Genomic DNA, 27,343 nt, shown 5'->3' on the forward strand with positions numbered 1-27,343 from the left:
CTGCTTCAGAATAGAACTTTTCAACTCCTGTGCTGACTTGGGTCCTAATTCAGGGGAAGTGCTGGTAAGATACTCCAGCCCTTTCCATCCAGTGCAGAGTTTTGTCTCAGTACCTGCTCAGTACCCAACAAGGACAACCTCAGGTTCTACAGATCACTGTCCAAACTGTGGTTTCCAACCCTAGGAGAACCAGTACTTTATAAACAGTGGTCCCCGACCTTTTGGATAGGGAGTGGTTCGGGCAGTAATTCAAACCCTGGAGAGCGGTGGATGAAGCTTTGCTGCTCACCTCTTGCTGTGCTTCCTGGGTCCTAACAGACCAAGAACTGGTGAGGGGTTGGGGACACCTGCTTTATAATGTACATGTTGTGATGCCACCGTTACTCTCCTGAAATAAAACTCAGGTAACAGTGTACCTACTGAGGTAATTTTAAAAGATCAACAGAATGCCCTAACTGTAATATAACAAAGACATCAAAGTAATATATATGTGGTATAATAGAATGTGTCTCAGTATGTAATTGCAGAGCCCAGGAGATGAGGAGCCCAGGAGACATTGTTAACTTGACAGTTGCTTGGGCCCATCTACTGAATCACCGAACGTAACACCTACAGATACCATGGTTGTTGGAGAGACAGCAACTCAAAACAGCAGCAACAGCCTGACATTTTAGAAGTGGGATGAGAGCTTCTGAAAGATTAAGCGGAAGAGGATGTGTGTAATTCCACCACCGTGTACAATAGTTGCACTCTTGGGAAAGTCAGTATGTATTAAACCATACCCTCTCAAAACCCTCTGGGTCATATTAAAATGCAGTTAAGTCCTAAGTTCAGATGATCACAAACAAGGTCTTTGTCTTATAATAAATGCTCAGCAGACACTCAGAAGTCAAGCAGACTTGGGAGAATTTGTCCCATTCAGAACATTGTGTGTACATGTCAGGAGCCCAGCACCCACCTACCCACCACCCGCCAGCAGCATCCCCCAGTGCTGGGAACTAAAACTGCCACCATCCATTTTCAAAATGCCAGCTCCTGGGCAGTGTTCCCCTTGTTGAGAAAGATGGGTCGGAGCTTACCAGGAGGAAACGGAGGAAGGAACACGGGAGAGTTGTGAGTTTGTTACTAGGGCATGAGCATGCCCTAGGGCTCCCATCGTTGGTTGTTGGTGGAAAATGTAACAATGGCTCAGGAGGAGGAGATGAGCACTAAATCAGCACCTCCTAGGATTTAGGTCTGGAAGCAGGGGCCCAGCCAGGCCTGAGATTGCGCTGAAAGGAAAAGGCAGACCCTTAGCTCTGAGGCAATCCTGCATGGGTCACCCTGAGTACCTCATTTATGCAGCACCTCTTTATTGGCCATCCTAGGTGAGCCAGGTGCTGGGGATACCATCCTGCCCTCAAGTTGGCCTCTGTTTTAGAGGGGAAGAGTATCACATGATTACCCTCCAGTCCAGTGGGGTCACATTGGAGAACCACGTGTGGGCTAGAGCCAGAGGAAACTTCTGGGAGGGATCACAGCAAGATAGGTCTCCTAGGGTACAAGGAGTTAACAGGCTAAAGCATGAGGAGTCATCGTGGGTAGTGGGGGAGGACTCGTCCTCAGGCTGCAAGCCAGAGGCTATTATTACAGAGCTGGGAGCTGAGAGCTAAGAGGGTGCATGAGGCCAGGATGGAGCTAGGGTGGCATGACCAGTGTTCCACCATGTAGCCCTTGAGGTGGGTTCTCCGGGTGTACGGAGCTCCTCACCAGCACCATCTCTTCAAAAGCACCCATGTCATATTTGATAGCACATTGTTTGTGTGTCTGTCTCTCCTCAAAGCTGAGGATCTTGGGCTGGTATAGACCTTTCTGTTCTAGCACACAGGAGGTCCTCCACGAATGTTTGTTGATGAATCTGTGCATCGTCCAGGGCTGGGGAGACTTCTGCTTCTCCCTGTAGGGCTGAGAAAGAAGACAGCAGAAATGTTATCATATCCTGCAGGCCCTTCCCCAGCATTTAACTTTTTACCTTGTGACACCCTTCTTTTCAACATCTTGTACCTTCAGAATGTCATCAAGAAGCACGACTCTTCCGCACAGAAGGGGCAGGTGCCCTGGCCAGTCTAACAAGGCCAGTGTAGACTGCTTCCCAGGATTTGTTCTACCTACTTTATCATGCATCGAAGTGCAATGGAAGTGGGCAAATCCACCGAGACAGAGCACATCGGTGATTGCTAGTGGCAGGGCAGAGGAAGGGCTGGGAAGTAACCACCAATAGGTACAGAGTTTCCTTGTGGGGCAGGTGAAAGTGCTTTGGGACCAAATAGCAGTGGTACATGGAGTAAAAGCCGCTGAAAGGTCTGCTTTAAAATGGTTCAGTTCAGTTCAGTTCAGTCGCTCAGTTGTGTCCTACTCTTTGCGACCCCATGAAGCACGCCAGGCCTCCCTGTCCATCACCAACTCCCGGAGTTCACTCAAACTCATGTCCATCGAGTCGGTGATGCCATCCAGCCATCTCATTCTCTGTCGTTCCCGTCTCCTCCCACCCCCAATCCCTCCCAGCATCAGAGTCTTTTCCAGTGAGTCAACTCGTCACATGAGGTGGCCAAAGTATTGGAGTTTCAGCTTTAGCATCAGTCCTTCCAGTGAACACCCAGGATCGATCTCCTTTAGAATGGACTGGTTGGATCTCCTTGCAGTCCAAGGGACTCTCAAGAGTCTTCTCCAGCACCACAGTTCAAAAGCATCAATTCTTCGGTGATCAGCTTTCTTCACAGTCCGACTCTCACATCCATACATGACCACGGGAAAAACCATAGCCTTGACTAGACGGAACCATAGCCTTGACTAGACGGACCTTGGTTGGCAAAGTAATGTCTCTGCTTTTTAATATGCTATCTAGGTTGGCCATAACTTTCCTTCCAAGGAGTAAACGTCTTTTAATTTCATGGCTGCAATCAGCATCTGCAGTGATTTTGGAGCCCAAAAAATAAAGTCTGACACTGTTTCCACTGTTTCCCCATCTATTTCCCATGAAGTGATGGGACCAGATGCCATGATCTTCGTTTTCTGAATGCTGAGCTTCAAGCCAACCTTTTCACTCTCCTCTTTCACTTTCATCAAGAGGCCTTTGAGTTCCTCTTCACTTAAAATGGTGAATTGTATGTTATGTCTGCATGCGTGCTAAGTCGCTTCAGTCGTGTCTGACTCTTTATGACCCTGTGGACTGTAGCCCGCCAGGCTTCTCTGCCCATGGGATTCTCCAGGCAAGAATCCTGGAGTGGGTTGCCATGTCCTTCTCCAGGGGAGCTTCCCCACCCAGGGTTCAGACCTGCATCTCTTATGTCTCCTGCATTGGCAGCAGGATTTTACCACTAGTGCCACCTGGGGAGCCTATGTTATATCTATTTTACATTAAAAAAATTTTAATGCAGTGGGGACAGAACAAGAGATATCTACCACATGAGTAGAAATTGCAGACCTCCTGGAGTACAGACTTCCAGTTAGAAGTTAAATAAACCTTGGGGCTATAATGCACAGCTATAATGACTAGACTTAACAATAGTCTGCAGCACATTCGAAAGTTGATGAGAATAGATCTTTAATAGTCTCATCACAAGAAAAAAATAGTTTTACTGTGGGTACTGATGAATGTTAACTAGACTTACCATGATGATCATTTCACAATAGATACAAACATCAAATCATTTACATTGATTTGCAACTAATGTTATAGGTTACTTTTACCTCCGTTTTTTTTAAAGGCAAAGAAAACTCACAGACCAGAAGGATGCATTGGGGGTCTTTTGTTTGTTTGTTTGGGGGGCTGTTTTATGTTTTTGTTTGTCTTCTGCCCTCGCTGTGCAGCTTGCGGGGTCTTAGTTCCTCTGGCCAGGGATCGAACCTGGGCACGGAGTCCTAACCACTGGACCCCCAGGGAAGTCCCAATCAGCAGGGTTCTTGAACATGGGAATCAGCATGTGCGTTTTGCTCAGGGCCTGCTCTTCTCCCTGACTAAGGGCCCCATTTCATCTCTATTCAGGATACGCACCGAGGACTCTTCATCCAGCAACTGCGACCCACACAGAACCTGCAGCCAAGAATCAAGCTGAAGCTGTTCGGCCACTCGGGGTCTGGGAAGACCACTCTGGTGGAATCTCTCAAGTGTGGGCTGCTGAGGAGCTTCTTCCGAAGACGCCGGCCCCGGCTCTCCTCCACCAACTCTACCCGGTTCCCACCCTCGCCCCTGGCCTCCAAGCCGGCAGGTATGCATGCACCCCGCCAGCCCTTGTCTCTCCACTGGGTGCTTCCAAATTCAAAGCCTGGGAGGAAGAGTGGCTTTGTTTTGAGCACTTGGCCTGAGGCTGACAGACTCCTGCTGCCTTGGTGGCTTCAAGGTGTGGGGCCCCTGGCTCTTGGCCCTGTGTCCACCTCACTCTTGGACAGCAAGAGTGCCCCCGTGCTAGCAAGGAAAGGGCCTCATTGAACTCACAGTCCACAGTCACAGACGTGCAACGTGGCAAAACCATGTTGTATTCTGCTCAAGGACTCTGCCCTTGAGGACGCAAAGAACTGGGACTGACACAGATTCAAGGTTGCACAGATGGAATATCAGCTCCCAGGATGGGTCCTTACCCCTGACGCTCCTTGGAATGCTGTGCGCACGTCCGGGAATGCACGAATACAGAGCAACAAATCCGGGTGCAGGGGGAGGCCCTTCCACACGTATCTGGAAGTGGGGTGGTGGTTTTGAAAATCTCCTTAATGGTTTTTCAGTTGGTCCATCCGCTCACCTGGACCCTGGTTGGAAAGCAGATGTTGCCATCTACCCCCGCCTCCCACAGACACAATATCAGTGGGCCCACACCCAGAGCTGCAGGGTGACCTGTCCCTCCCAGAGAGAAACCTGAGATGACCAAGAGGAAGCTGAACAGTCTGGGGTGTTGCTTTTCCTGACCCCCCGCCTTTTGGAGTAAGGGAATTAAGTTTTTCAAAGATAGGAATATAGACCTTCAGAGACTTTTCTAAACAATGTCATTTTTGAAGTTCTGTGTCTCAGATTCACTTTCTGTACATTATACAAAGGTGTCATATCTGTTACCTAGAATGAAAACAGGTGTTTCAAAGTTTCGTTTCTCTGTAATTTCTCTCTTCACGAGGAAGGAGGTCTGGGCAGCATTAGTAGGGTGAGGGACCATTGATTGAAGTCTTCGTGCCCCTATCAACTTTTTCACTCTGAGCACAGCAATAGGATTGAAACTAAGGGAAGAAGTACAGCCAAAATGGACATATAATTAGAATGAGTATAATATCGCTAACACATACTGCAAATGCGAACTGAGCGCTAACCGTGTGCCAGGAACCGGGCAAAATGTGGTACATTTGACACCTCATTTAATCCACATGACAGCTTTATTGGCATTTTTGCCACCCTTTTACTGAAGCCTTGAGGGGTCAGATACACTGCCTAGAGTCATACAGCTGGCAGTTCATGAAGTGTCTGGCTCCTGAGTCAGGGCTTGTTAATAACGCTTATAACTCCATCTGACTTGGGGCATATTTGTACTCACATTTTCCATTTTCCACTGTAATTTTGTTCAATTTCAGGATGTAAGATAGGTTTATACCTTCTCAGAAGCCAGTAGTTTTCCAGATTTAACCATTAAGTTCAGCCTCTGTGTGGACACTGCTAACGTTTGCTTAAGGTTCAAAGTGAGCTTCTCTAGCAGTTCCTGGGGTCGCCCCTAGAAGGAGCCAGTTCTCACCTGCTGTGGGTAAGGTCACTCCAGTCTCAATGACTTGAGGCTGGGAGGTGCAGCAGGAGGGAGGCAGAGAGAAACAGACAAAGAGCAGAGACAAACATGGGATCTATACAGATCCGTGTTCTGGAATTTTCATTAGCCATATTAGATATGAATTTATGCTGCAGGGGGCATCCCTTGTGGCTCAGTTGGTAAAGAATCTACCTGCAATGCAGGAGACCTGGGTTCAATTCCTGGGTTAGGAAGATCCCCTGGAGAAGGGAACGGCTACCTACTCCAGTATTCTGGCCTGGTGAATTCCATGGACTTTACAGTCCGTAAGGTCGAAAAGAGTTGGACATGACTGAGCGACTTTCTCACTTCACTTACGCTGCAGGAGCTCATGGGCACACTTCAGGTGACATACAGGCTCTCCAGGAGGGAGAACAGCTCTACCCTCACTTATCAGAAGTCAGATCTCCATTTTTCTTCCTCTGATCAGTTCCCATATCTGGAAGAATCCAGAAGTAGATTCTTGATAAAATACAGCTCAGGATGGCTAAAGTGAAAGAAAGAGTTGTTGCTCAGTCATATCCAACTCTTTGCGACCCCATGGACTGTAGACTTCCAGGCTCCTCTGCCCATGAGATTCTCCAGGCAAGAATACTGGAGTGGGTTGCCATTTCCTTCTCCAGGGGATCTTCCAGACCCAGGGATCGAACCGGGTCTCCTGCATTATAGGCAGATTCTTTACCATCTGAGCCACCAGGAAAGCCCCTCAGGATGACTAGATTATCGGCAAATCTCACTGCATCTTTCAGCCAGGGCTGAGAGAGACGTGAGTCATGGGGCTGAGTGACCCAAGAGTCTCTCAAGAATGACAGGTGCTCTGGACCAGATGAGTGTCCCTGACTGCAATCAGCAGAGAGAAAAGTAACTCGGGGTGCAGGGATGTAAGTTCAGAGGTCAGCAGCCTGGAAAGCTGCAACATTTTGTGTAGTATGAAGAAGGGGAAGGAGAAAAGTTGAATTAACTTCCAGCGTTTGCAAATCAAGACACCTCACCTGAAAAGATGGATATTTATTTGGTTTCTTGTAAAAAATAAAATTGGGAGCTCTGGCCACGCTGGATTCACATTTCTACCTGGAGCCAGTTAGTGGCTGGGGTGAGGGGCATAGCACCATATCGAGGGGCCCAGGCTCTGCATTTTGCCCTGCCCCCACCCAGCCCCCTAACTCCAGAAGGGAGAGCTCAGGAGTAGACTCCCCACATCTGTGTCTGAAATTTCTCCCTGTGACAGAAATGACATTTCACCAGTGCATTGGTGTGTGTGACCCTTGGGCTAAGGTCACTCCTAGTTCATTCCAAATCTGTCTGACCAAGGCCAGGCAGCCTCCCAGAGGGCCTGGGCAAGGACGGAAAAGGCCCACCCAGCTTCGTGCCCAGGTGGCTGGTCTGCTCTGAGGGTGGCTGAAGTGTCTATATGGACAGTTCCTAGAGGTGACGAGATTCACTCGCAGCTAATTCTAGTCCTGCTGAGGCTGATAAGAGCTGAGAGGCTGTGTTTTCTTTTTCTGCAGGAGGCTCTGTATCAGGCCCTTCTCCTGCTCTGCCCAGTGCAGGGCCAGGAGGCCCCCAGCTGCGGAGTACAGGCAGAAGGCAGCAGCACATGAAGCCTGGAACCCCGCAGCCCCAGACCAGGCAGCCTAACAGTCACTTTCTGACCCTCACAAAACAGAAGGGGTTCCTCAGGAAAACAGAGCATGGCACAGATATGAAGCACCAGGAGGGCCGCCTCGGGGGGACCCGGCTCGGGGAGGGCATCAGGCTCTGGAGGCCTTGCGTGCTGTAGGAGAAGGGACGGGGCAGCGTTTCTTTTTAAGGCATGAGGAAAGGCTGCTCTGGAGCATGGTCTTCAGGGAAGGAGGCCTGTTGCAGCCAGGCTCAGCTGCATCCCAGCTCTGGATACCCCTGACTTCTGCTAGAATGGTCAGGCCTTCCTCCTTTCCCTGGGAGAGATGCCTGCATGAGCACATTTACATCACTCAGGCGGCAGGAAGGTTGTAGGCTTATAGAAACTTGCCTTTTGCATTCTGCTGGAGCTAGAGGCTGAGCCGTCAGCCAGGAGACAGGATAGCATGGCGTGGGGGACCTGGTGCAGCCGCTCATGGCCCGTGGCTGCCGCACACACTCCCTTTGTGCCAGAGCTGTTGAACAGTGATTCTGTGGTAGGAAGGAAACCCCTGGTGCCAGCGGAGGAGTGAATTTCTAGAAAGAGCACTGCAGGAGGCTGTTGCCTGCTTACCAGAGAGCAGTGTTTGCAGGAAGTCTCTTCTGACCTGGGTGCAAAAGTGGCTTCTCCATCGGGGCCTTCCACTTTTTACCACTAGAGGCCAGTGGTTAGCAAAAATGCTTTCCTTATGATTTTATTGTTTCCCTGTAAAGATGTTCTTTAATAATACCGTATACAACAATGTCCTGATTTTCATCCTCCCAACAAAAACTGTTAGTGCCTGTCATTTACCGAATCTGGTCTTCTCTCCCTCGGCAAGCCCACAGTGCTACTAAGACAAAACTTATTCCTGACAGTGGCCGTCCCAGACACAGGTTTTGGAACATGGGAAAATGGGCACACCCATTCTTATGGAAGTCACACAGCTTTGCTCAGACTTGGACTAACAGTCTCTAAAGAAATACACTAAAATGCCTATCTCGTTGGCCTAGAGTGTTGGTCTTTACCTTTTTGTTTGCCAAGTTTCCTCCTTTTATACCAGGGCTGGGGGAAGCTTGTGGGGCAGAGAACATATATATGACTAATTCTTCCCATCTTATTGCCCCTTATCCCTCCCTTGTACCTGACCCAGCCTTTGAGCTCCAATTTTATCCTCCTTCCCCCAAACCTCTTGAAAATTCCTGTCATCTATGTCCTCTGTCTGAAATGTTTGGTCTTTCAACAAGGGTTATCTTTGTGTTTGGATCACGAGTTTTAAAAGTCAGGTGACCCAGGTGTAATGACCTTGCAGTGTCTGTCACTATTAACTCTGAACCAAAGGTACTAACTGTATAGTATGATTTAGTTCACTGAGCCCCTCCCAGATGCGCTCTCAGAGCCCCCAGATGTGCCCACCCAAGTCTTAGCCCTCACCATTCTGTTGGGGGTCTGCTGGAGAAACAGGCAAGCCAACAAGCTGTCAGGACTGAGGACACACAGGGCTCTGCCTGTGGTCCAGGGGACCCAAACTGTGTTATTCAACTGATCCCTCACAAAGTTCTACCATTATTATTCATGATAATATCTTTAAAACTGGTTCTTTTTATTTACTAAAGTATATAGATTGGAAAATGAAATCCTTAATGTCCTTTCCATGAATAGAAAACCAATACCACTGCTACCAGTAAATAAAAATATATACAGTGGACAGTGATGTGATGAAAATCTAGCTATATACTGTTGAAAGTGAAAGTTTCCCAGTCATGTCCAGCTCTTTGCAACCCCATGGACTGTAGTCTGTCAAGCTATTCTGTCCATGGAATTCTCCAGGCCAGAATACTGAAGTGGGTAGCCATTCCCTTCTCCAGAGGATCATCCCAACCCAGAGATCAAACCCAGGTCTCCTGCACTGCAGGCAGTTTCTTTACCATCTGAGCCACCAGGGAAGCTCATATACTGTTACCCTCTCCCTCCTTATTAAAAGGGGAGATTAGCAAGGATTGAAGACATGCTAAAGACTTAATGCCACAAACTGAGACTTGCCGCTAAAGCACTTTAAAAACTTTCAAGGGGATTTTTTAAAGGAATAGCTTTCTCACTGTGTGATTCAGCATTAATTAATGCTGTGGCCTGCAACTGTCTAAGATCATTTTTCATTCAATCTAACTTCTCATGTGCCGGAGTGATACTCATCCCACCTGTATCAGTCAGGCTCCTGGTGGGGATTTAATGAAAGGTCCAAGTCACAGACACAATTCACAGGAACATAAAAGAGAGGGTGAAGCACCCGGAGGCTAGGTTAGTTACCACCCCTGGGGCAGAAAGGGCAAGAGGAAGAAGTCACAATCCTGGGAAAGCTGGAGCTCCAGGGGAGAAGCTGCTCAGGGAAGTCTAGAGTCAGGGACACAACTAGCATCAGAAAAGCAGCAGGCAGTGCACGGGGAAGTGGGCATCAACCTTTCTCTCTAGTGCCTCCCGTCGGCGGACCCTAACTGGAGGCAAATGGCGAGCGAGCCTGGGAGAGGCAGTCCACTGGGTCGGCCTCTCAGTGCCCAGAGCAGCACAGGAAAGGATACGAGAGGTGGAGCAAACAGAATCAGCACCATGTCCCTGGGAAACACTGCTGCCCCAAGTATGCAAGGGACACTCACACCCTGGCCTGGAGGGAGGGGGAGACAGAGGGCAGAGGCTGGGAGGGACAGAGCAGGCAAGATCCAACGTGCCTATTCTCTGGCCCACAGTGTCCGTGAGCATCAACAACCTGTACCCGGGCTGTGAGAACGTGAGCGTCAGGAGCCGCAGCATGATGTTCGAGCCGGGCCTCACCAAGGGGGTGCTGGAGGTGTTCGGGGCCCCGTCCCACCACCCGCACTGCGCCACCGATGACCAGTCCACGAAGGCAATCGACATCCAGAATGCCTATCTGAACGGTACGACTCACGCTCCCCAAACGGAAAGAGTTTCTAGCAGGGAACCTGTCCCGGCGAGCATCTGCCACAGCTGCATGAACGGTGGAGAAGGGGCCAGCGTAGGAGTGACCCCGGGCTGAGGCACAGCTGGTTAATATCCCAAAAGTAAAACTAAACACAGTAGATGCTTAACAAATGGCTGTTAAGTTGTTCAGTCGCTCAGTCGTGTCTGACTGTTTGCCAGCCCATGGACTGCAGCACGCCAGGCTTCCCTGTCCTTCATCATCTCCCAGAGCTTGGCTTAAACTCATGTCCATTGAGTCTGCAATGCCATCCAACTGTCTTATCCTCTGAGCCCCCGTCTCCTTCTGCCCTCAGTACTTCCCAGCATGAGGGTCTTTTCCAATGAGTCGGCTATTTGCATCAAGTGGCCGAAGTGCTGGAGCTTCAGCATCCAGTGAGTATTCAGGATTGGTTTCCTTTAGGATTGACTGGTTTGATCTCCTTGCAGTCCGAGAGACTCTCAAGAGTCTTTTGAGTAAAAGTGAAGAGTCTTTTGGGTAAAAGTGAAGAGTCTTTTGGGTAAAGCGACTGAACTGAACTGAACCGAACTGAAAGAGTCTTTTGAGTAAAGAGTATGTTTACTCTTTGGAATAAATTTAAAGACTCAAATTCAAAGACTTTGAGTAAATTTTTTAGAAAGACTTTTCTCAACAGTCTTTTGAGTCTGTTGAGTAAATTAGCGCATTTTTTAACCTCATAAGATACAGTCCCATTAGCAGTTGGTACACCCAATTTGAAACCCAAGTGCTGGCTCTCCCTGGAGCTCCCAGGGCCCCCAGCAGGAACACAAACCTTGCTGAGACGCAGTCCATTCAGAACAGGGATAGAGCAATTTCTCTGAGGCTGAGTTCCCTTAACTGTGAGGATTTTATGAGCTGCTGTCTATTAAAGGTCCTAGGGAGAGGAACTCAGAAGAAATTGGAGGCATCTTCATGAAAGCCCTTTTATATATTCAACCCAGTGAAAAATAGAATACTCAGGGTGTTTACCTAAAGCAGCGGTTCTTTAACTGCAGCATACACACACATCCCCTGGAGCCACTGGAAACACAGACAGCCAGACTCTGCCCCTAAGCCTCTGATTCAGCCCGTCTAGGGAGTTTCCTGGCGATGCTGCTACTGGGCCAGGGACCCTAAGGAAATAAAGTTCATATGCATTTTGCTCCCTTAAAAGTTGAGTGTTGTCTGAGTTCCAGGGAGCACAGCTGGCCCTGCCACGTAGGGAGAGAAGTGTGTGCTCAGCACCCACCACCCACACCCTCACCGCTCCTCCTCCCCTGGTCTCACCCACTTCCCGTGACTGGATCCCAGCACTCCGCAGGCTCAAAGGGCCTATTTCTGTGTTCCCAAAACTATTCCCATTGAGGTCTTAGCTGCCAGACTTAGAGGATCATGCTCCCCAGGAGTGCTGGGCTCTAGAAAAACCCTATGGATCTTCCAGAATGTCTCGACTGCAGAATTTCTGGCAGAGTAAACACCAAGGGGAAAAATTAGGGAAAAGGAGCCTGAAATCCTATAACTTAAGTGGTCCTGCCTGACTCCCCAGAGGCCACTGGGTGGGTGTCACTGACCTTGTGGGATCTGGTGGTGTCCAAGTGTCTGGATGACCACGAGGAGGTTCTGGGTGCCCTAGAAACTCCAGGTCAGAATTTCGCCCATGACATTTACAGGAAAACCAGCCACACCACAGCCCCTGTGTGGGAAAGCAACCACACCCCTAACCGCCCCCCGCCACACACCCTCCCCAGCCTGACCCTCGACTGCCTCCCCCAGTGTGGTTGGCCTCTCGGACCCAGGCTCCTCACAGTTCCTTTACATCCTTCGTGTGCCAAGCTGCTCATCAGTTAGCATCTTACCATCTTAACACCTGTGTACAGTGGTCTGATCCCTTCTGACCATCCAAAACAGGTCTCTCCCTTAGCCGTAAAGGTGAATTTAGTCACTATTTAACCAAAACTAAGGTTACATTTCATCGTGAAGATTCCAGTGTTGGGGGGTAGGGGTATGTTTGCACACATACACCTTTCCATGTATGCTTATAGGCATGCACACACACACACACACACAGACATGTGTGGGGTTTGTGTGTGAGTGTTTGTTCCACTCTGGGGTGTTACAAGTAGATGTGATAGAGATACCCATATAATAATGATATGATAATAGAAGTGTTAAGGAAAATGGAGAAGCAGGTTACAGATACAAGTAGGTTTACTGTAGTAGTAGTGTTAGTCACTCAGGCATGTCCAATGGACTGTAGCCTGACAGGTTCCTCTGTCCATGGATTCTCCAGGCAAGAATACTGGAGTGGGCTGCCATTTCCTTCTCCAAGAGATCTTCCTGACCCAGGGATTGAACCAAGGTCGCCTGCATGGCAAGCAGATTCTTTACCACCTAAGCCACCTATAGATGTATAGATACAAGGCGTGGGTATAAAAATAGACACAGAAAATATAGGGATATGTAAATATTCCATATGTAGATCTATACTTAAGTAGATGCATAAATAAACAGATGAATGCGGTGGATGTCACTGTCCCTCTTCATAATCCCTAAAGTGCTGAGAAAAATTGTGATTGAAATTTGGTGGCGTTTCACGGTCATAATCTTTCTTTTCCTTTTTCTCTGTAGGCATTGGTGACTTCAGTGTGTGGGAGTTCTCTGGAAATCCTGTCTACTTCTGCTGTTATGACTATTTTGCTGCCAACGATCCCACGTCCATCCATGTCATCGTTTTCAGTCTAGAAGAGCCCTATGAGATTCAGCTGAATCAAGTGATTTTTTGGCTTAGTTTCCTGAAGTCTCTTGTCCCAGTGGAAGAACCGATAGGTAAGCCACGATGCCGGGGGGCAGATGGCCCTTCCTCCTGACCTTGCTTCCCACTCACACCCAGATCTGGCAGCTCGTGGCCAGCAAGCCACCCTTATTCCTCCTTCCTATCAGGAGATTTCCACTCGGAAAGCTTCCTAAGGCTCAGCTGTTGGTTTTGTTCTGCAAGGAGTTATTTCAAAACTGCATATTTCTGCCACAAAGACTCAGTTCTGAACAATTCCTTGAGAGTCATTTCTCACTTTCTGTATTCCCGAGCTGCGGTCATTTCTGTTAGGTGCAAAGTGGGACACCTCATCTGACAGCTGATATGCCTTTACCTAATGGGCATGTAATTAATAAACAGAGCAAGCTCCCCTTCATCCATCAAAAATGAAAGAAAGGGAACCATGTTAACTGAATGTAGTATCTTAGCCTTATTCCTAGAGGAAAAGACAGCATGGACAGACTTGTTTTGTTCTTTCCATACAAAAAAAAGAGGCAGCCTTCCCTGGTGAAATGTAACACTCAGCAGTCAATTCTTTTCTTGAAAAGCATATAACAGCAAAATAAATTAGGCTAATTCCCTTCAGGGTTCCTCCACTTTTGCCCTCTCCGTTTTCATGTGTTTGTTTTAAACATTGCCGTAAGTGTGAGAGGCTCTCTGCTGATGTGACCTGCAGGACTTTCCCTTCCGAGCTACTTCTGTGTTGTGCTCATTCAGCAGCTGGCTCTGGTCTTAGAAAGGGCATCCCCCAGGCAGAGGTTAGATCTCCCCTCACCATTCAAACAAGGCCTACTTGGAGGAAGATCTGAAAAGCTGCGTAATGTTCTGTGGTCGCTTCTGGTCCACTTCTGAGCAGCCTTCCTTGAGGACCAGGAAATAGGCTCATTCCATCTTTGGCCAGGCCTAGACCTTCTAGTGACCTTATAGGTCACTCCGATCAGCAGGCATAGATTTGCGAGTCTGCAGGCAAAATGTACAACTCTCGTCCACCTAGCAAGGCAGCCCAGACCTGAGGCCGAGCACCCCACCTCACCTGGGCAGGGTGGAGGTTTGCTCTCCACACCTGGGCAGGTGTGAAATGGCTCACTTTCTACCCTCAGCCTTTGGCGGCAAGCTGAAGAACCCACTCCGAGTTGTCCTGGTGGCCACCCATGCCGACATCATGAACCTTCCTCGTCCAGCTGGGGGCGAGTTTGGATATGACAAAGACACCTCGTTGCTGAAAGAGATAAGGAACAGGTAAGGTGGCTGCTGTATCTTCAGGTAATGCAGCCGAAATCAGGTAACCCAGAGAGGAATGAAAGAACTGAAAGGTCTCTTTGGCTTGGCCGAAATTTTTGTTGTATGTTTCATTGTTACCAAAGCCACCAATACACATAACAGCAAATTAAACAGAGGTAAAAGGCACAGGATAAAAATCAGCAGCCTTGGAGTACCACTGCCCAGAGGTAGCTGTTTTTAGTTGTTTTATGCGGTTTTTTTTTTTTTTTTTAGCTTTACTAAGGTGTAATTGACAAGTGAAATTGTAAGCTGTTTAAATTATACAAAGTGGTAATTCAATATATATATATACACAATGTGAAAAGATTCTCTCCATCTCATTAATTAACATATCAGTCACCTCACATATTTATCTCTTTTGTGTATGAGGACATCAATCGGTATTTCTTAGAATGTAAGTTGCAACCTGCTAGTGGATCATAAACTTCATTTCAGAGGCCTACAGTAGAATGCAGGTGAGAGGAACATGATAGGAAATATCAGAGTGCATTTTATGTCAAGTATTCTTGGAAAACTTTTTTGTTTCACTTAGAAATATGGATGTGCTTAGAATCACAGTGTAAAAGCATCTGTTTTTACTTACTGTCTATCCCCCCAAAAAATTTTGAACCTACAGCTCTATTTAATATGCTAGTAATTTGAATTCTTGGATTATCAACTCACACTTACCTATTATCTTCCTGATATGAAAAATAGGGCTTCTACTAATACTTTTCTTTCTGAACTTTTTTCTGAACTAACACTTTTTTCTTCTGGAGTGTAGCCGACTAACAATGTTGTGACGGTTTCCGTTGATCTACTAATACTTGTTTTTTGAACTTTTTATTTTGTATTGGAGTGTAGCCTATTAACAGAGTTGTGATGATTTCCGGTGAGCTACTAACACTTTAGATCTAAGGTGTTTTTCATACTCATCCCTCTGTTCTCACGCCATCAGCTTCCACAGCATCTCTTCTCCTGCCTGGTCAAGTGAGTTCATAGGCCTCCCCTTTCATGCGTCGAGGGAAGCCGTGTTCCCTAGTTTTGTGGAATCTGGGGCACCTGTCTGCACCTGGAGCAGGTGGTGTCCCCAGGCCTCCACACCAGGGTAACACTCCAGAGTTCAGCCAACAGCAGGTGGGGGTGTGTCTCCGCAAGGTCACCAGCCCTTCCTTGTCCCCCCCCAGCCCTTTGGACCAGCAGGAGCTGGCCCTCTGTGGAAACACCCAGGGAGACTGCATCACTCTCAGGAGGCCTCTGCTCTTTCCTTAGGTTTGGGAACGATCTTCACATTTCAAATAAGCTCTTTGTTCTGGATGCCGGGGCTTCTGGGTCTAAGGACATGAAGGTACTTCGAAATCACCTGCAAGAAATACGGAGCCAGATTGTTTCGGTGAGTATACCTGAGGAGGGCTGGACCAACCTTCAGCCGGACCATCCAGTGACCAGGGAGTTGGACCTCGTTGTGCCTCTTTGTATGGTTCTCATGGTTTGGTCTGGTTTGCACAGGACCCAGCACAAGGTGTCTACATGGCCACGTTTTTATCATGTTGTTCTAGGGTGAGGAAGAGTAGAGAAATGAGGTGGCCTCAAGATGAAGAGTTGTTATGGGCAAGACAGACTACCTTACAGTGTATGAAATTCTGAGTTTTAGTGGTTTACTTAAGAGCAAAATTGCTTCCTAAAAATTACAAAAGCAATTCAAAAGTGGGTAAACATATTGTGAAATATTTGGGAAATGCAGAAAAGTGGAAAAACAGTCACCAGAAAAATTCACTGAAGAAATACTAGATGACCAGATGGAATGAGATGGTGTTCTTAGACAGCAAGATCTTAGGAAGTGTTTCATCTTCCCAAGTTATATAAACTTTGTACAGTTCTCATTAGCATCTGAATGAGATTGAGGACATGGGGCTTTTGTCTTAACATTTCAATAGAAGAATAAGTGAACATAAAGGCTCTGCAATCAGTAAATAAATGGAATAGATTAGTGAGGGTAGAAATAGTTTAGAACATCTGCAGAAATTTAATAGAAAACAGAGATGTTATTTAAATTTAATGGGGAAATTTAATAAATGACCTGGCATAACTGGCTATTTGCCTGGAAAGAAATAAGGTTGAACTCCTACTCACTACGCAGCCCCAAAATAAACTGTAGGCAGATTAAAGCATTTGAATGTAAAAAACAGTATCTTGAATGGGAATGCAAGAGAATTTATTTTTAAAATACCTCGAGAGTGTTTGAGAAACCTTTTAACCAAGACAGAGAACCTCAGAAGTTTTCAAAGAAAATACACCAATATTTTGTTCAAATACGTTGGACAACATAAAAGTTTAAAAAGTTTTTTCTGGCAAATAAATTCCATAAATGAAGTCAAAAGGTGACATGGACTGGGGAAAAAAATATTCTCAATGCTTCTGCCATATGAAAGATTACTATCTATATATTCAAAAAGCTATCTGAAATGAGCAAATGTTCCAATGGAAAATGCTAAAAAAGAAAGAAAAAAGTGCTCCAGGGACTGTTTCTTTGTCTAAGCTCCAGTGTAACAAGGATACGGCTCTTACCCCCCTGCCTGGTAGAGGCCATCTTCAGTTATAACTTACTGTTCACCTGATGGAAGTGACCTGTTCACAGCACCAGGCTGCAGTTCCAGACGTGCTTTAGGAATTTTCAGGAACTCTCTCCTCTCTCATGAAGCCTGACCCCAACTTTCTGAAAGGAGCCGCACTACAACGCTCAGTGGGCAGGGAGTAAGCCTGGAGGGCCTCAGAGGACCTAGTCACAGAACCCAATGGGTGGTGATCAGGAACAGTGGTCCATGAAGGCCTCAGCGCCTGCCCACCAGGTGAGACAAGGGCCTGTGCTCCCTGCAGAGTTTTGAGCTGAGGTTTGGCATATGTCTGCTCCACGTCTCTGTACCCCATAGCGCCTGAAATCAGGCAGATGGAACTCACCAAACCCACTGCTTTTAGCCCTGGGAACATTGTTGAATTTAGTGGGCATAAAAATGTGATTGGAGAAGGGACTGCCCAACAAATGATGCAGTGCAGTGTATGGCTTGTGGGAGGTTTTATTAGGAAGGTGTGTTGATTATATGAGTCTGTAACATAGACTGATTTATTTAACCAAGTTAAGAGATGAAAAGCTCATTACGAGCCAGTTACCACGATTTAATCAAATTGGCTCTAATGGTAAAGACCCACCTGCCAATGTAGGAGACATAACAGACACAGGTTCGATCCCTGGGTCGGGAAGATCCCCTGGAGGTGGGCACACAGCCCACTCCAGTATTCTTGCCTAGAGAATCCCATGGACAGAGGAGCCTGGCAGGCTTCAGTTCATAGGGTCACACAGAGTCGGACATGACTGAAGTGACTTAGCATGCATTGTAGCCAGGAAATTAAAAGGCCCTTACTCCTTGGAAGGAAAGTTATGACCAACCTAGATAGCATATTAAAAAGCAGAGACATTACTTTGCCAACAAAGGTCCGTCTAGTCAAGGCTATGGTTTTTCCCGTGGTCATGTATGGATGTGAGAGTTGGACTGTGAAGAAAGCTGATCGCCGAAGAATTGATGCTTTTGAACTGCGGTGCTGGAGAAGACTCTTGAGAGTCCCTTGGACTGCAAGGAGATCCAACCAGTCCATTCTAAAGGAGATCAATCCTGAGTGTTCATTGGAAGGACTGATGCTGAAGCTGAAACTCCAATACTTTGGCCACCTCATGTGACGACAGTGAATGAGATGGCTGGATGGCATCACCAACTCGATGGACATGAGTTTGAGTGAACTCCAGGAGTTGATGATGGACAGGGAGGCCTGGCGTGCTGTGATTCATGGGGTCGCGGAGAGTCGGACACGACTGAGCGGCTGAACTGAACATCTCAACAGTAATCCTCACCGATACCTAATTTACTGGTAAAAACCCATCTAATGTTGATATAATGATACTTAACTCTCTTTTCCTGTCTCTTTGTTCATAATGTTGTCATCCCCTGGCTGAAACCCGCACTCCAAGGGGGTGGGAGGACATCAGAAGTTGGTGCACCTTAGGTCACTGAGTCCGCAGTTCCAAAACGATTATTGCAAAGCCTCACCATCTGTCTAACATGAGCAGAAGTGAAAGCCTCTGTAAACTTGTAGATCTGTGAAATAGATTCCGCTTAAAGGCAAGTCTGAAAAAAGAACTGCCCCAGGCACCTAACACAGTGCTTTGTGTAGTAGTCATTCAGTGTTTGTTAAATAAAGCTATTAGTGTTGTTCAAATTAAAAAAAAATAAAAAGAACCGCCCCAGTACTTAGCCAAAAAAGCATGAGTGCACCCAAATAATTCCATGCAGCAGTGCAGATGTGAGCAGCAGCATTTTTAATCCCAGCTCCCCCCGAGTCCCCGCAGCAGTACGTTGACCTGCCCATCCCGCATGTGCTAGGTCTGCCCTCCAATGACTCACCTGTGTGAAAAGATCATCTCCACTTTGCCCTCCTGGAGGAAGCTCAATGGCCCCAACCAGCTGATGTCACTGCAGCAGTTCGTGTATGATGTACAGGACCAGTTGAACCCCCTGGCCAGCGAGGCGGACCTCCGGCGCATCGCCCAGCAGCTCCACAGTGCTGGCGAGGTGAGAGCTCCAGCCTGGTGGGGATCTGGGAGGAGCCCCCCAGGATGCATTTCCAGCATCTGAAGGTGGGGTGAGCTAGAGGGGCAGAGTAGCAACTGCGCACTGCCCATGATGCCTCACAGGAAGGCTCCAGTGATTTCCTGAACTGTGATCCCCTGCTCTCCTGTTCACCTTAAAAGTGCTGTTTATTTGTTGTGTGTGTGTGTGTGTATGTGTGTGTGTTGTTTTTTTTGCTTTGCTTTGGTTGGTTGGTTTTCTGGCTTCTCTTAGTCTGAGGGCAGAAGTCCCACTACACTGGGTGAGTGGCCTCTCCTCCCTCTCCCCATAGCACCTGGTGCTTAGCTGTGATTCCTGCAGCTCAGATGACTGCTCTCCATGAGGCGCGTCAGCTACACACAGGCCTAGTGGGTTCACAGACAGTCAAGAAATGGCTGTGATGTATTCTCAGGGAGATGACATCTGGAGACACTAAGATGTGGCAAGCAGTGGGCCCAGAAATGATCAAGAAATAGAAATCTCTGTTTCTGGTTGTGTTACATTCAGCACTGGGATGTAGTTTGGGAAGTCTGTTCTAATTGCTTCATATGCTACCTGTCCCTCCAAAGGGGGCGTAGCCTTCACATGCTTCCATCTTGTGAAATCAGGAAACAGTATAAGCTACTTGGGAACAAGAAGAACAGTTCTGAACATGAAAAACCAGAAGCAGTTCGGAGAATTTTACAAACAAGAAGTTTGCCTCCCCATTCTCAGCGGCCACATTAGGCCCTTGGCCATGGATCATATAGGCTTGAAATTCTAATTAAACCAAGAAGCCAGTAATCCTAAAAAACTAGAGCCTCAAGCAGTGATTGTGTCAGTCTTTGCATCCCCATAAAACTACAGGCTAAATTCACTAACCCCTCCAGCGGTACTTTAAATGATTGCCTCCAAGGATGGGAAAAATGAAGGACCAAAGCTTACCTTATAGTGCTAGATATAAACGTATATATTTTAACCATAGTAATAAGCTCATTCTTTTTAATAACATATTCTCTTGCCTTCTGTTATCTGACCAGCAACTTTCTAGCTGGTCAATTCAGCAATTCATCTCTCCCTGCTCTTGAGACTTTAATAAGTAAATGAAGGTAGAAAGAAAAGAAGGGAAATCTGAATCAGGATGCCCTACGCTGGCTGCCAGCCCCTCTCCAGTACTGTTCTGCTGTCTAGAAAGTAATCTAAGGATCTTACTCAGATTTCATCAGTTGTCCTGTCTTTTTCTGGCTCAGGATCACACATTGCACTCAGTCATCTGTCTCCTTAGTCGCCTCCAGTAAGGCACAGTGTATCTGTCTGACTTCTGTGACCCTGAGGAGATAGTTATGTCTAGGACTGAATTGCAGACAGTATTCTACCAAAGTGAAAGTCGCTCAGTTGTGTCCAACATTTTGCAACCCCATGGATAGTCCACGGAATTCTCTAGGTCAGAATACTGAAGTGGGTAGCCTATCCCTTCTCCAGCAGATCTTCCCGACCCAGGAATTGAACCAGGGTCTCCTGTATTGCAGGCGGATTCTTTACCAATTGAGGAATCAGGGAAGCCCATTCTACCAAATGTCTTATTAAAAACTAAAAGATACTGTTCTGCATTCCAGAAATGTCTCGAGTTTGAACAGAGGGCATTTCAAAGACTTAAGACTACGGGGAGAAAAGTGGGGCCTCTCTGGTGGCTCAGATGGTAAAGAATCTGCCTGCAACCCAGGAGATGTGGGTTTGATCCCTGGGTCAGGAAGATCCCCTGGAGAAGGGAATGGCTACCCACTCCAGTATTCTTGCCTGGAGAATTCCAAGGACAGAGGATACAGTCTGTGGGGTCACAGAGAGTTGGACATGACTAACTAACACTCTCTTTCACTTTTCATGGGGAGAAAAGTACTCCCAGTGCAAACAGGTCTTCTCAACCTCCATGTGAGATCACTGATCTTTGTAGAACTAACCTAGGACAGAGAGGCAGGGAAGGAGGGGTAAGTGCCAAAAAGGAGAAAGTTGCTTCTATTTGTGTGTATGTGTGTCTTCTTCTTTTTCTTTCTAACTTCTGCTTTTTAAAGAAATGAATATGACAGGAAAAGCTGACCCCTTTGGCCATCACCTCTCGCCTCATTCCTCCCTTTCCCTTCCAGGGCCAACCACTGTGGTAGCATAGCTTTCCAGAACAGTCTAATATAACATTCTGAATCGTTTTTGGAAAAATTTCAAGCCTTCAGAGAAGTTGCAAGAATAGTAGGATGTATCGTCATATCCTCCAAACCTAATTTAACTAGCTGTTTACGCTTTGCTAAATTTACTTTGTCTTTCTTCTGATTATTTATTTGCTTTGCAAACATCATGACCTTTCACCTCTAAATAATTGTGCTCCTATCTGCTAAGGAGGACATTCTCCCACATAACCATAATATAATTGATTACCATATCCTGGAAACATAACGTTGATATAATACTATGGTTGAATTTATAGTCCTCTTTCAAGTATTTGCCACTTATCCCAGGATTTTCTTTTACAGCTAATTTTATTCATTTGTGTATTTAATTTGGGATTCAGAATCCAGTCAAAAATCACCCATTGGATTTGGCGTCTGTCTCTCCCTCTCTCTTTTATTGCATTGGCCTTTTATAAGAGTCAAAGGTAGTCTTCTCAGAATCTCCCTTATGACATTGCCAAGCTGGTATTTCTTGGCTCAGTATTGATTTTGAGACCCCTCCATATGAATGTCCTGGGTCGTTTCTTATAGCATCTGCACAGATTTCATCCCTGCTCAGGCCCCTTAGTGGTTTGAGCAGCTGTGTTATCTGGCCCTTTATGTTCCTAATGCGTGACTTCCGTTGTCCCCTCGGACAGATCAACATCATGCAGAGCGAAACCGTCCAGGACGTGCTGCTCCTGGATCCCCGCTGGCTGTGCACCAGCGTTCTGGGGAAGCTGCTCTCTGTGGAGACCCCACGGGCCCTGCACCATTACCGCGGCCGCTACACCATGGAGGACGTCCAGCGCCTGGTGCCCGACAGTGACGTGGAGGAGCTGCTGCAGATCCTGGATGCCATGGACATCTGCGCGCGGGACCTGAGCAGCGGGACCATGGTGGACATCCCCGCCCTGATCAAGACTGACAACCTGCACCGCTCCTGGACGGACGAGGAGGACGAGGTGCGGGTCTACGGCGGCGTGCGCGTCGTCCCGGTGGAGCACCTCACCCCCTTCCCATGCGGCATCTTCCACAAGGTGCAGGTGAACCTGTGCCGGTGGATCCACCAGCAGAGCGCGGAGGGAGACGCGGACATTCGCCTGTGGGTGAACGGCTGCAAGATCGCCAACCGCGGGGCCGAGCTGCTGGTGCTCCTGGTCAATCACGGCCAGGGCATAGAGGTCCAGGTGCGTGGCCTGGAGACGGAGAAGATCAAGTGCTGCTTCCTGCTGGACTCGGTGTGCAGCACCATCGAGAACGTCATGGCCACGACGCTGCCCGGGCTGCTGACGGTGAAGCACTACCTGAGCCCCCAGCAGCTCCGAGAGCACCACGAGCCCGTCATGATCTACCAGCCGCGGGACTTCTTCCGGGCGCAGACCCTCAAGGAGACCTCACTGACCAACACCATGGGCGGGTACAAGGAGAGCTTCAGCAGCATCATGTGCTTCGGCTGTCACGACGTCTACTCGCAGGCCAGCCTGGGCATGGACATCCACGCCTCAGATCTGAACCTCCTGACCCGGAGGAAACTCAGTCGCCTGCTGGACCCGCCCGACCCCATGGGGAAGGACTGGTGCCTCCTTGCCATGAACTTGGGCCTCCCGGACCTTGTGGCCAAGTACAACACCAATAACGGGTCTCCCAAGGAGTTCCTCCCAAGCCCGGTCCACGCCCTGCTCCGGGAATGGACTTCCTACCCCGAGAGCACTGTCGGCATCCTCATGTCCAAACTGCGGGAGCTGGGGCGTCGGGACGCAGCGGACTTCCTGCTGAAGGCCTCCTCTGTGTTCAAAATCAACCTCGACGGCAACGGCCAGGAGGCCTACGCCTCAAGCTGCAACAGTGGCACATCTTACAATTCCATTAGCTCGGTCGTGTCCCGGTGAGGGCAGCCTTTGGCTTGGGCAGGGTCTCTTCCAACTGCAGGGGCAAGGGGGACACAGCCCATCTTTCCCACCAGAGATTCTGGCGCGTTCCTTCCTACACCCACATCCTGAAGGACGCCCCCTCCCTCCCCGCTTCACCTATTTCTCTGCCACTACCTCCCTCCTCTCACACATTCCCTGGTGTGTGAATGAATGGTCTTTCTAGTTCAAGAGCAGACCCTATCCTTTAAACCTTTGGCCATTTGAAAAGCTAGCCACCCTCCACCTCTCATCCTCTAGTACCTTGCTTCTTAATGATAATTTTACTGGAATTCCTAACTTTTCAATGAAATTTTTTTAAACTGTTGTATTAAATGTCCTTTAAAAAAAAAAAAAGCGCACATTTATCCAAGATGTGTATTTCTTATACTCTTTTCTTTGTTATACCATGTCCTCAGCTTATCTCTTTTATATTTGTAGGAAAAACTCCCATGTAAGGAATCCCACTGTATGATTTATAAACAGACAATATGTGAGTGCCTTTTGCAGAAGAGGGTGTGTTTGAAATCATCCAAGTCAGCCCGAAGCTGTTGAGAAAGAAACACTCCCTCTCTGTCTCTTGCTGTATGCTGATCATCGCCAGAGGTGCTTCACCCGAGGGTTTTTTGGTTGTTTTTTTTTTTTTTTGGAAACTTTTGTGTTTCCTTTGGCAAGGAAAGGGGAGAAAGAATCCTCCTCTAGAGCAATTTCATGGCCAGTGTTGTTACTACAAGACATGTTCGTGTTTGCTTTTGTTTCAACGTCAGTGTGAACGTTCGCGTGGAACCTGCAGGCTGTCATGCTTCTTCATCCCCTGTCGTCTCAGGTAGAAGGTTGACACGGTCATAGGGAGCCAAGACCTGTGTGAGGATTCAGAAGCCCCCGACTCATGATTTGTGGCGGTTGTTGTCACTGTGCATAGCGGACGGTTCTCCACATTTAGTTCCTGGTTTGAAAACTTCCTGTACTTGAAGTCGCAAAAAGAAAATAAAGGAAGCAAGTTTTCTTGCAGTGATTTTGAATTGTGATGGAGTTTTAAATTGAAACAAGGGAACATGTCCTAATTCTTCTGTCCTGAGAAGCATGTAATTTTAATATTATATCATATGTATATATATATATGCAGTATGTATATACATATATATTAATACAGGTATTTTTACTTAATCTTTAAGATGTAAAAAAAAGTTTTCTTTTTTGTTCTTTTTTTCTTTTCCTTTTTTTTTTTTTTTTATAAATAAACTGTTGCTTGTTGCATTAGCTTGTTGGTCTTTAATTCAAAAAGGAATCTTTTTGTCATGTTTTCATTGGTCAGTACCCCACCTTGTGGGACCAGCCAGTCCAGAAAGTGACTAAACCTAAACTCAGGGCTGGAAATCAACAGCAGTTTATTAGGTGCTTAATTATTACTGAAGTTGGGAATGGTGTGGAAAAGCAGAAGGAGCTTGGATGATGTCACATGTGTTTTTGCTTTAAAGAAAAGAAGCTCTTTCCATTTCCTTGGGTGAGCCCCAAAACCAAATTGTATCATTTAGTTCTCAGCTATGGGGAAACAGGAAGCTTTCTATTTCTGTACAGAGGTGGAGAGACTAGTGCCCTATGGGAGCAAGAGAAAACTTGCTACAAAAGATACATATCTGCCTGCCTTTACTTAGAGACCACACTGCCCCAGGCCATCAGTGTCCTGCATGATAGCTGTAAGTGACAAAAACTCTAAGTGACAAAACCCATCTTTAGTAAAATCTCAAGACTTCTTAAAAAAAAGAAAAAAATGAACAAAGAAAAAAAACTGGAAGGAAAAATACTACAATGGTGTGGTTGATGTTTTTCTGTGGTGGTGAAAGTAGAATTCATTTCTGTTTTGCCTAAATTGTCCTTAAAAAACATGGTTTACTTTTATAGGGAGAAAATAAATTTTAACTGAGTAAAATTTAAAGCTACATATAGATATGTGTCAAAAGGATGGCACTGAAATTGAAATCACAGTTGCCTTAGAGGAATAGAACCTCCTTTTATTTTTTTGGCCACACTCAGCCTACAGGAATTCAGTTTCCTGACCAGGGATTGAATTCAGGCAGTGAAATTTCTAAATCCTAACTACTAGGTCACCAGAGAACTCCCAGAACCTCCTCTTCTTCTGTCAACTCCCTCCTGAATGTCAGCTTTGTTTCCTTATGCTTCAAAAGTGCTTCACATCACAAGTTCTAGCACCAGGACATAGGATCCAGGAGGCAAGGGCTGTGTCTGGCTGCATCAGAAAGTAAGATCCCACAGAAAGATTCTGACTGCTCCAGCCTGGGTTATGGTCTCTCCCAGTGGTTGGAAGAGGGAGAGAGAGAGTCAAAAGAATGTCCTGGCCCCAGGAACCCAGGGACAGTTTTGGAAAAGGAGCAATTTACCCCAAGAAGAGAGTTCTGTCAGCAGGAGAAAGGGACAGAAGGAGGATGCTGGGTAAATAAAGCAGAGGCGGCAAACATCCCGCACAAGTCTTCATACTTTTGTTTTATGCAGGTGCCTGTTCATACAGTTACGGGGCCACCTAAACTCCTGAAATATTAAAGCCAAACTTCAGAATCATTACTACCCAGAGTTTAAGGACCACTGAGCTCACTGCCCTGCTGTGGCAAGTCCTGTGGGGACATTCCAGGTGACTTTGGGGGTCTTCAGTGCCATGAACTCTAGCTAGGCTAGAACCGTCACAAAACCGCAGCATTAGTAGATGACTCTGCCTCCTACAGGAGGGAAGAAACCAAGCCATTCATAGCCTCCTGTGCCACAGTGAGAATCAAAGGTATAGGTTCTTAGGAGCCAGAAAGAAGCCTTTTGTGGCCCCTTTATTAGAGTTGCTGTAAAATGCACTTGGGCACATGTTCTTCATCCCCTGTTGTTGCTCTGGGGTGCCCAGGATTCCCCAATGGAAAGGAACATCCTAGTGACCCAAAGTCTCTAAGGCATGGGCTGGAGGGGACTTCTGGGGGTTCTGATTGGTTCAAAAATCTGGATCCCACACCTTTGAAAAGGAATCAGAATTCTGGGTGGTCATTTTTGCAGAAAGCAGTTTACAATTACACTTACAGGATTCCCTGAAACCATAAAACTACCCTTGGCCCTTTCTGGGATTCCCTGATGGCTCACTGGATGAAGAATCCACCTGCCAATGCAAGAGACGCAGGTTCAGTGCCTGAGTTGGAACGATCCCCTGGAGAAGGAAATGGCAACCTACTCCAGTCTTCTTGCCTGGGAAATCCCATGGACAGAGGAGCCTGGCGGGCTACATACAGTCCAAAGGGTCGCAAAAAGTTGGACTCGACTTAGCAACTAAACATTCTCTCTGGCCCATTCAGTGTCCAGAGTCTCCACCAGTCTTTATAAATCCTGCTGGTGTGACCCCAGAAAAGCCACACCAAAGGGAAGAGCTGGGCCTGGCTACTCTTGCATCAATAGCACTAGATGCTGCTGCTGCTAAGTCACTTCAGTCATGTCCGACTCTGTGTGACCCCATAGACGGAAGCCCACCAGGCTCCGCCATCCCTGGGATTTTCTAGGCAAGAGTACTGGAATGGCTTGCCATTGCCTTCTCCGGCCTTCTCCACTAGCCAGGCTGTAAAACTGAAGGGCAGCCAGGAGATCTGAGCTAATAGGGGAAGACCTTCATTAAGAATAAAAGGCAAGCTGCAGTTTTGCAAGATGAGAAAAGTTCTGGAGGTGCCAGTGGAACAACAATATCAGTATATTTACTGCCACTGCACCGTGCAGTTACAAGTGATTAAAATGGAAAAAAAATGTTATATTTATTTTACCACAATTTTTTAAGAACAGAGAAAAAAGAAAGCTGAAACCTGAAAATACCCAGGTAACTGTAAAGCTTGCTGAGTAATATACAAGACTACTCATATGTTTCGTAGTATACAAGACTACTCATGTGTTTAGTGCAGCCCAGCAAAGCATGTGCACCTGTGGGGTGAAGGTGAAACAAAAAAATGAAAGATTGTCATTAGAAGGATTTGATATTTGTTATTTAAAACAAAAAAAAAAAACCTGTAAAATGGTTATCATGGGAGGAAGAAGTGAGAATTTTGTTTGACTTATTTTCTTTTTTCATTTACTGTTCAGATTTTAAT

General features: G+C 47.0%; 1 protein-coding gene across 4 annotated transcripts in view; it reads left to right on the forward strand.

Moving 5' to 3' along the window:
• The window catches only part of DAPK1 (death associated protein kinase 1), a 218,005-nt gene extending 193,526 nt beyond the window's left edge, over positions 1-24,479 (forward strand). For all 4 annotated transcript variants that reach the window (XM_088838092.1, XM_088838090.1, XM_088838091.1 and 1 more), the window contains 7 exons: positions 4,025-4,247; positions 10,176-10,364; positions 13,034-13,231; positions 14,318-14,456; positions 15,750-15,870; positions 18,911-19,099; positions 21,972-24,479. In XM_088838092.1, coding sequence (XP_088694218.1) covers positions 4,025-4,247; positions 10,176-10,364; positions 13,034-13,231; positions 14,318-14,456; positions 15,750-15,870; positions 18,911-19,099; positions 21,972-23,204 — 2,292 coding nt within the window. In that variant the 3' untranslated portion in view covers positions 23,205-24,479. The remainder of the gene's footprint in view (positions 1-4,024; positions 4,248-10,175; positions 10,365-13,033; positions 13,232-14,317; positions 14,457-15,749; positions 15,871-18,910; positions 19,100-21,971) is intronic.
• The last annotated feature ends 2,864 nt before the right edge of the window (positions 24,480-27,343 follow it).

The sequence above is a fragment of the Moschus berezovskii genome, chromosome 7 (assembly GCF_049115385.1).
Source record: "Moschus berezovskii isolate FMDL1 chromosome 7, NW_MosBer_1.0, whole genome shotgun sequence".
In the NCBI taxonomy this organism is placed as follows: domain Eukaryota; kingdom Metazoa; phylum Chordata; class Mammalia; order Artiodactyla; family Moschidae; genus Moschus; species Moschus berezovskii.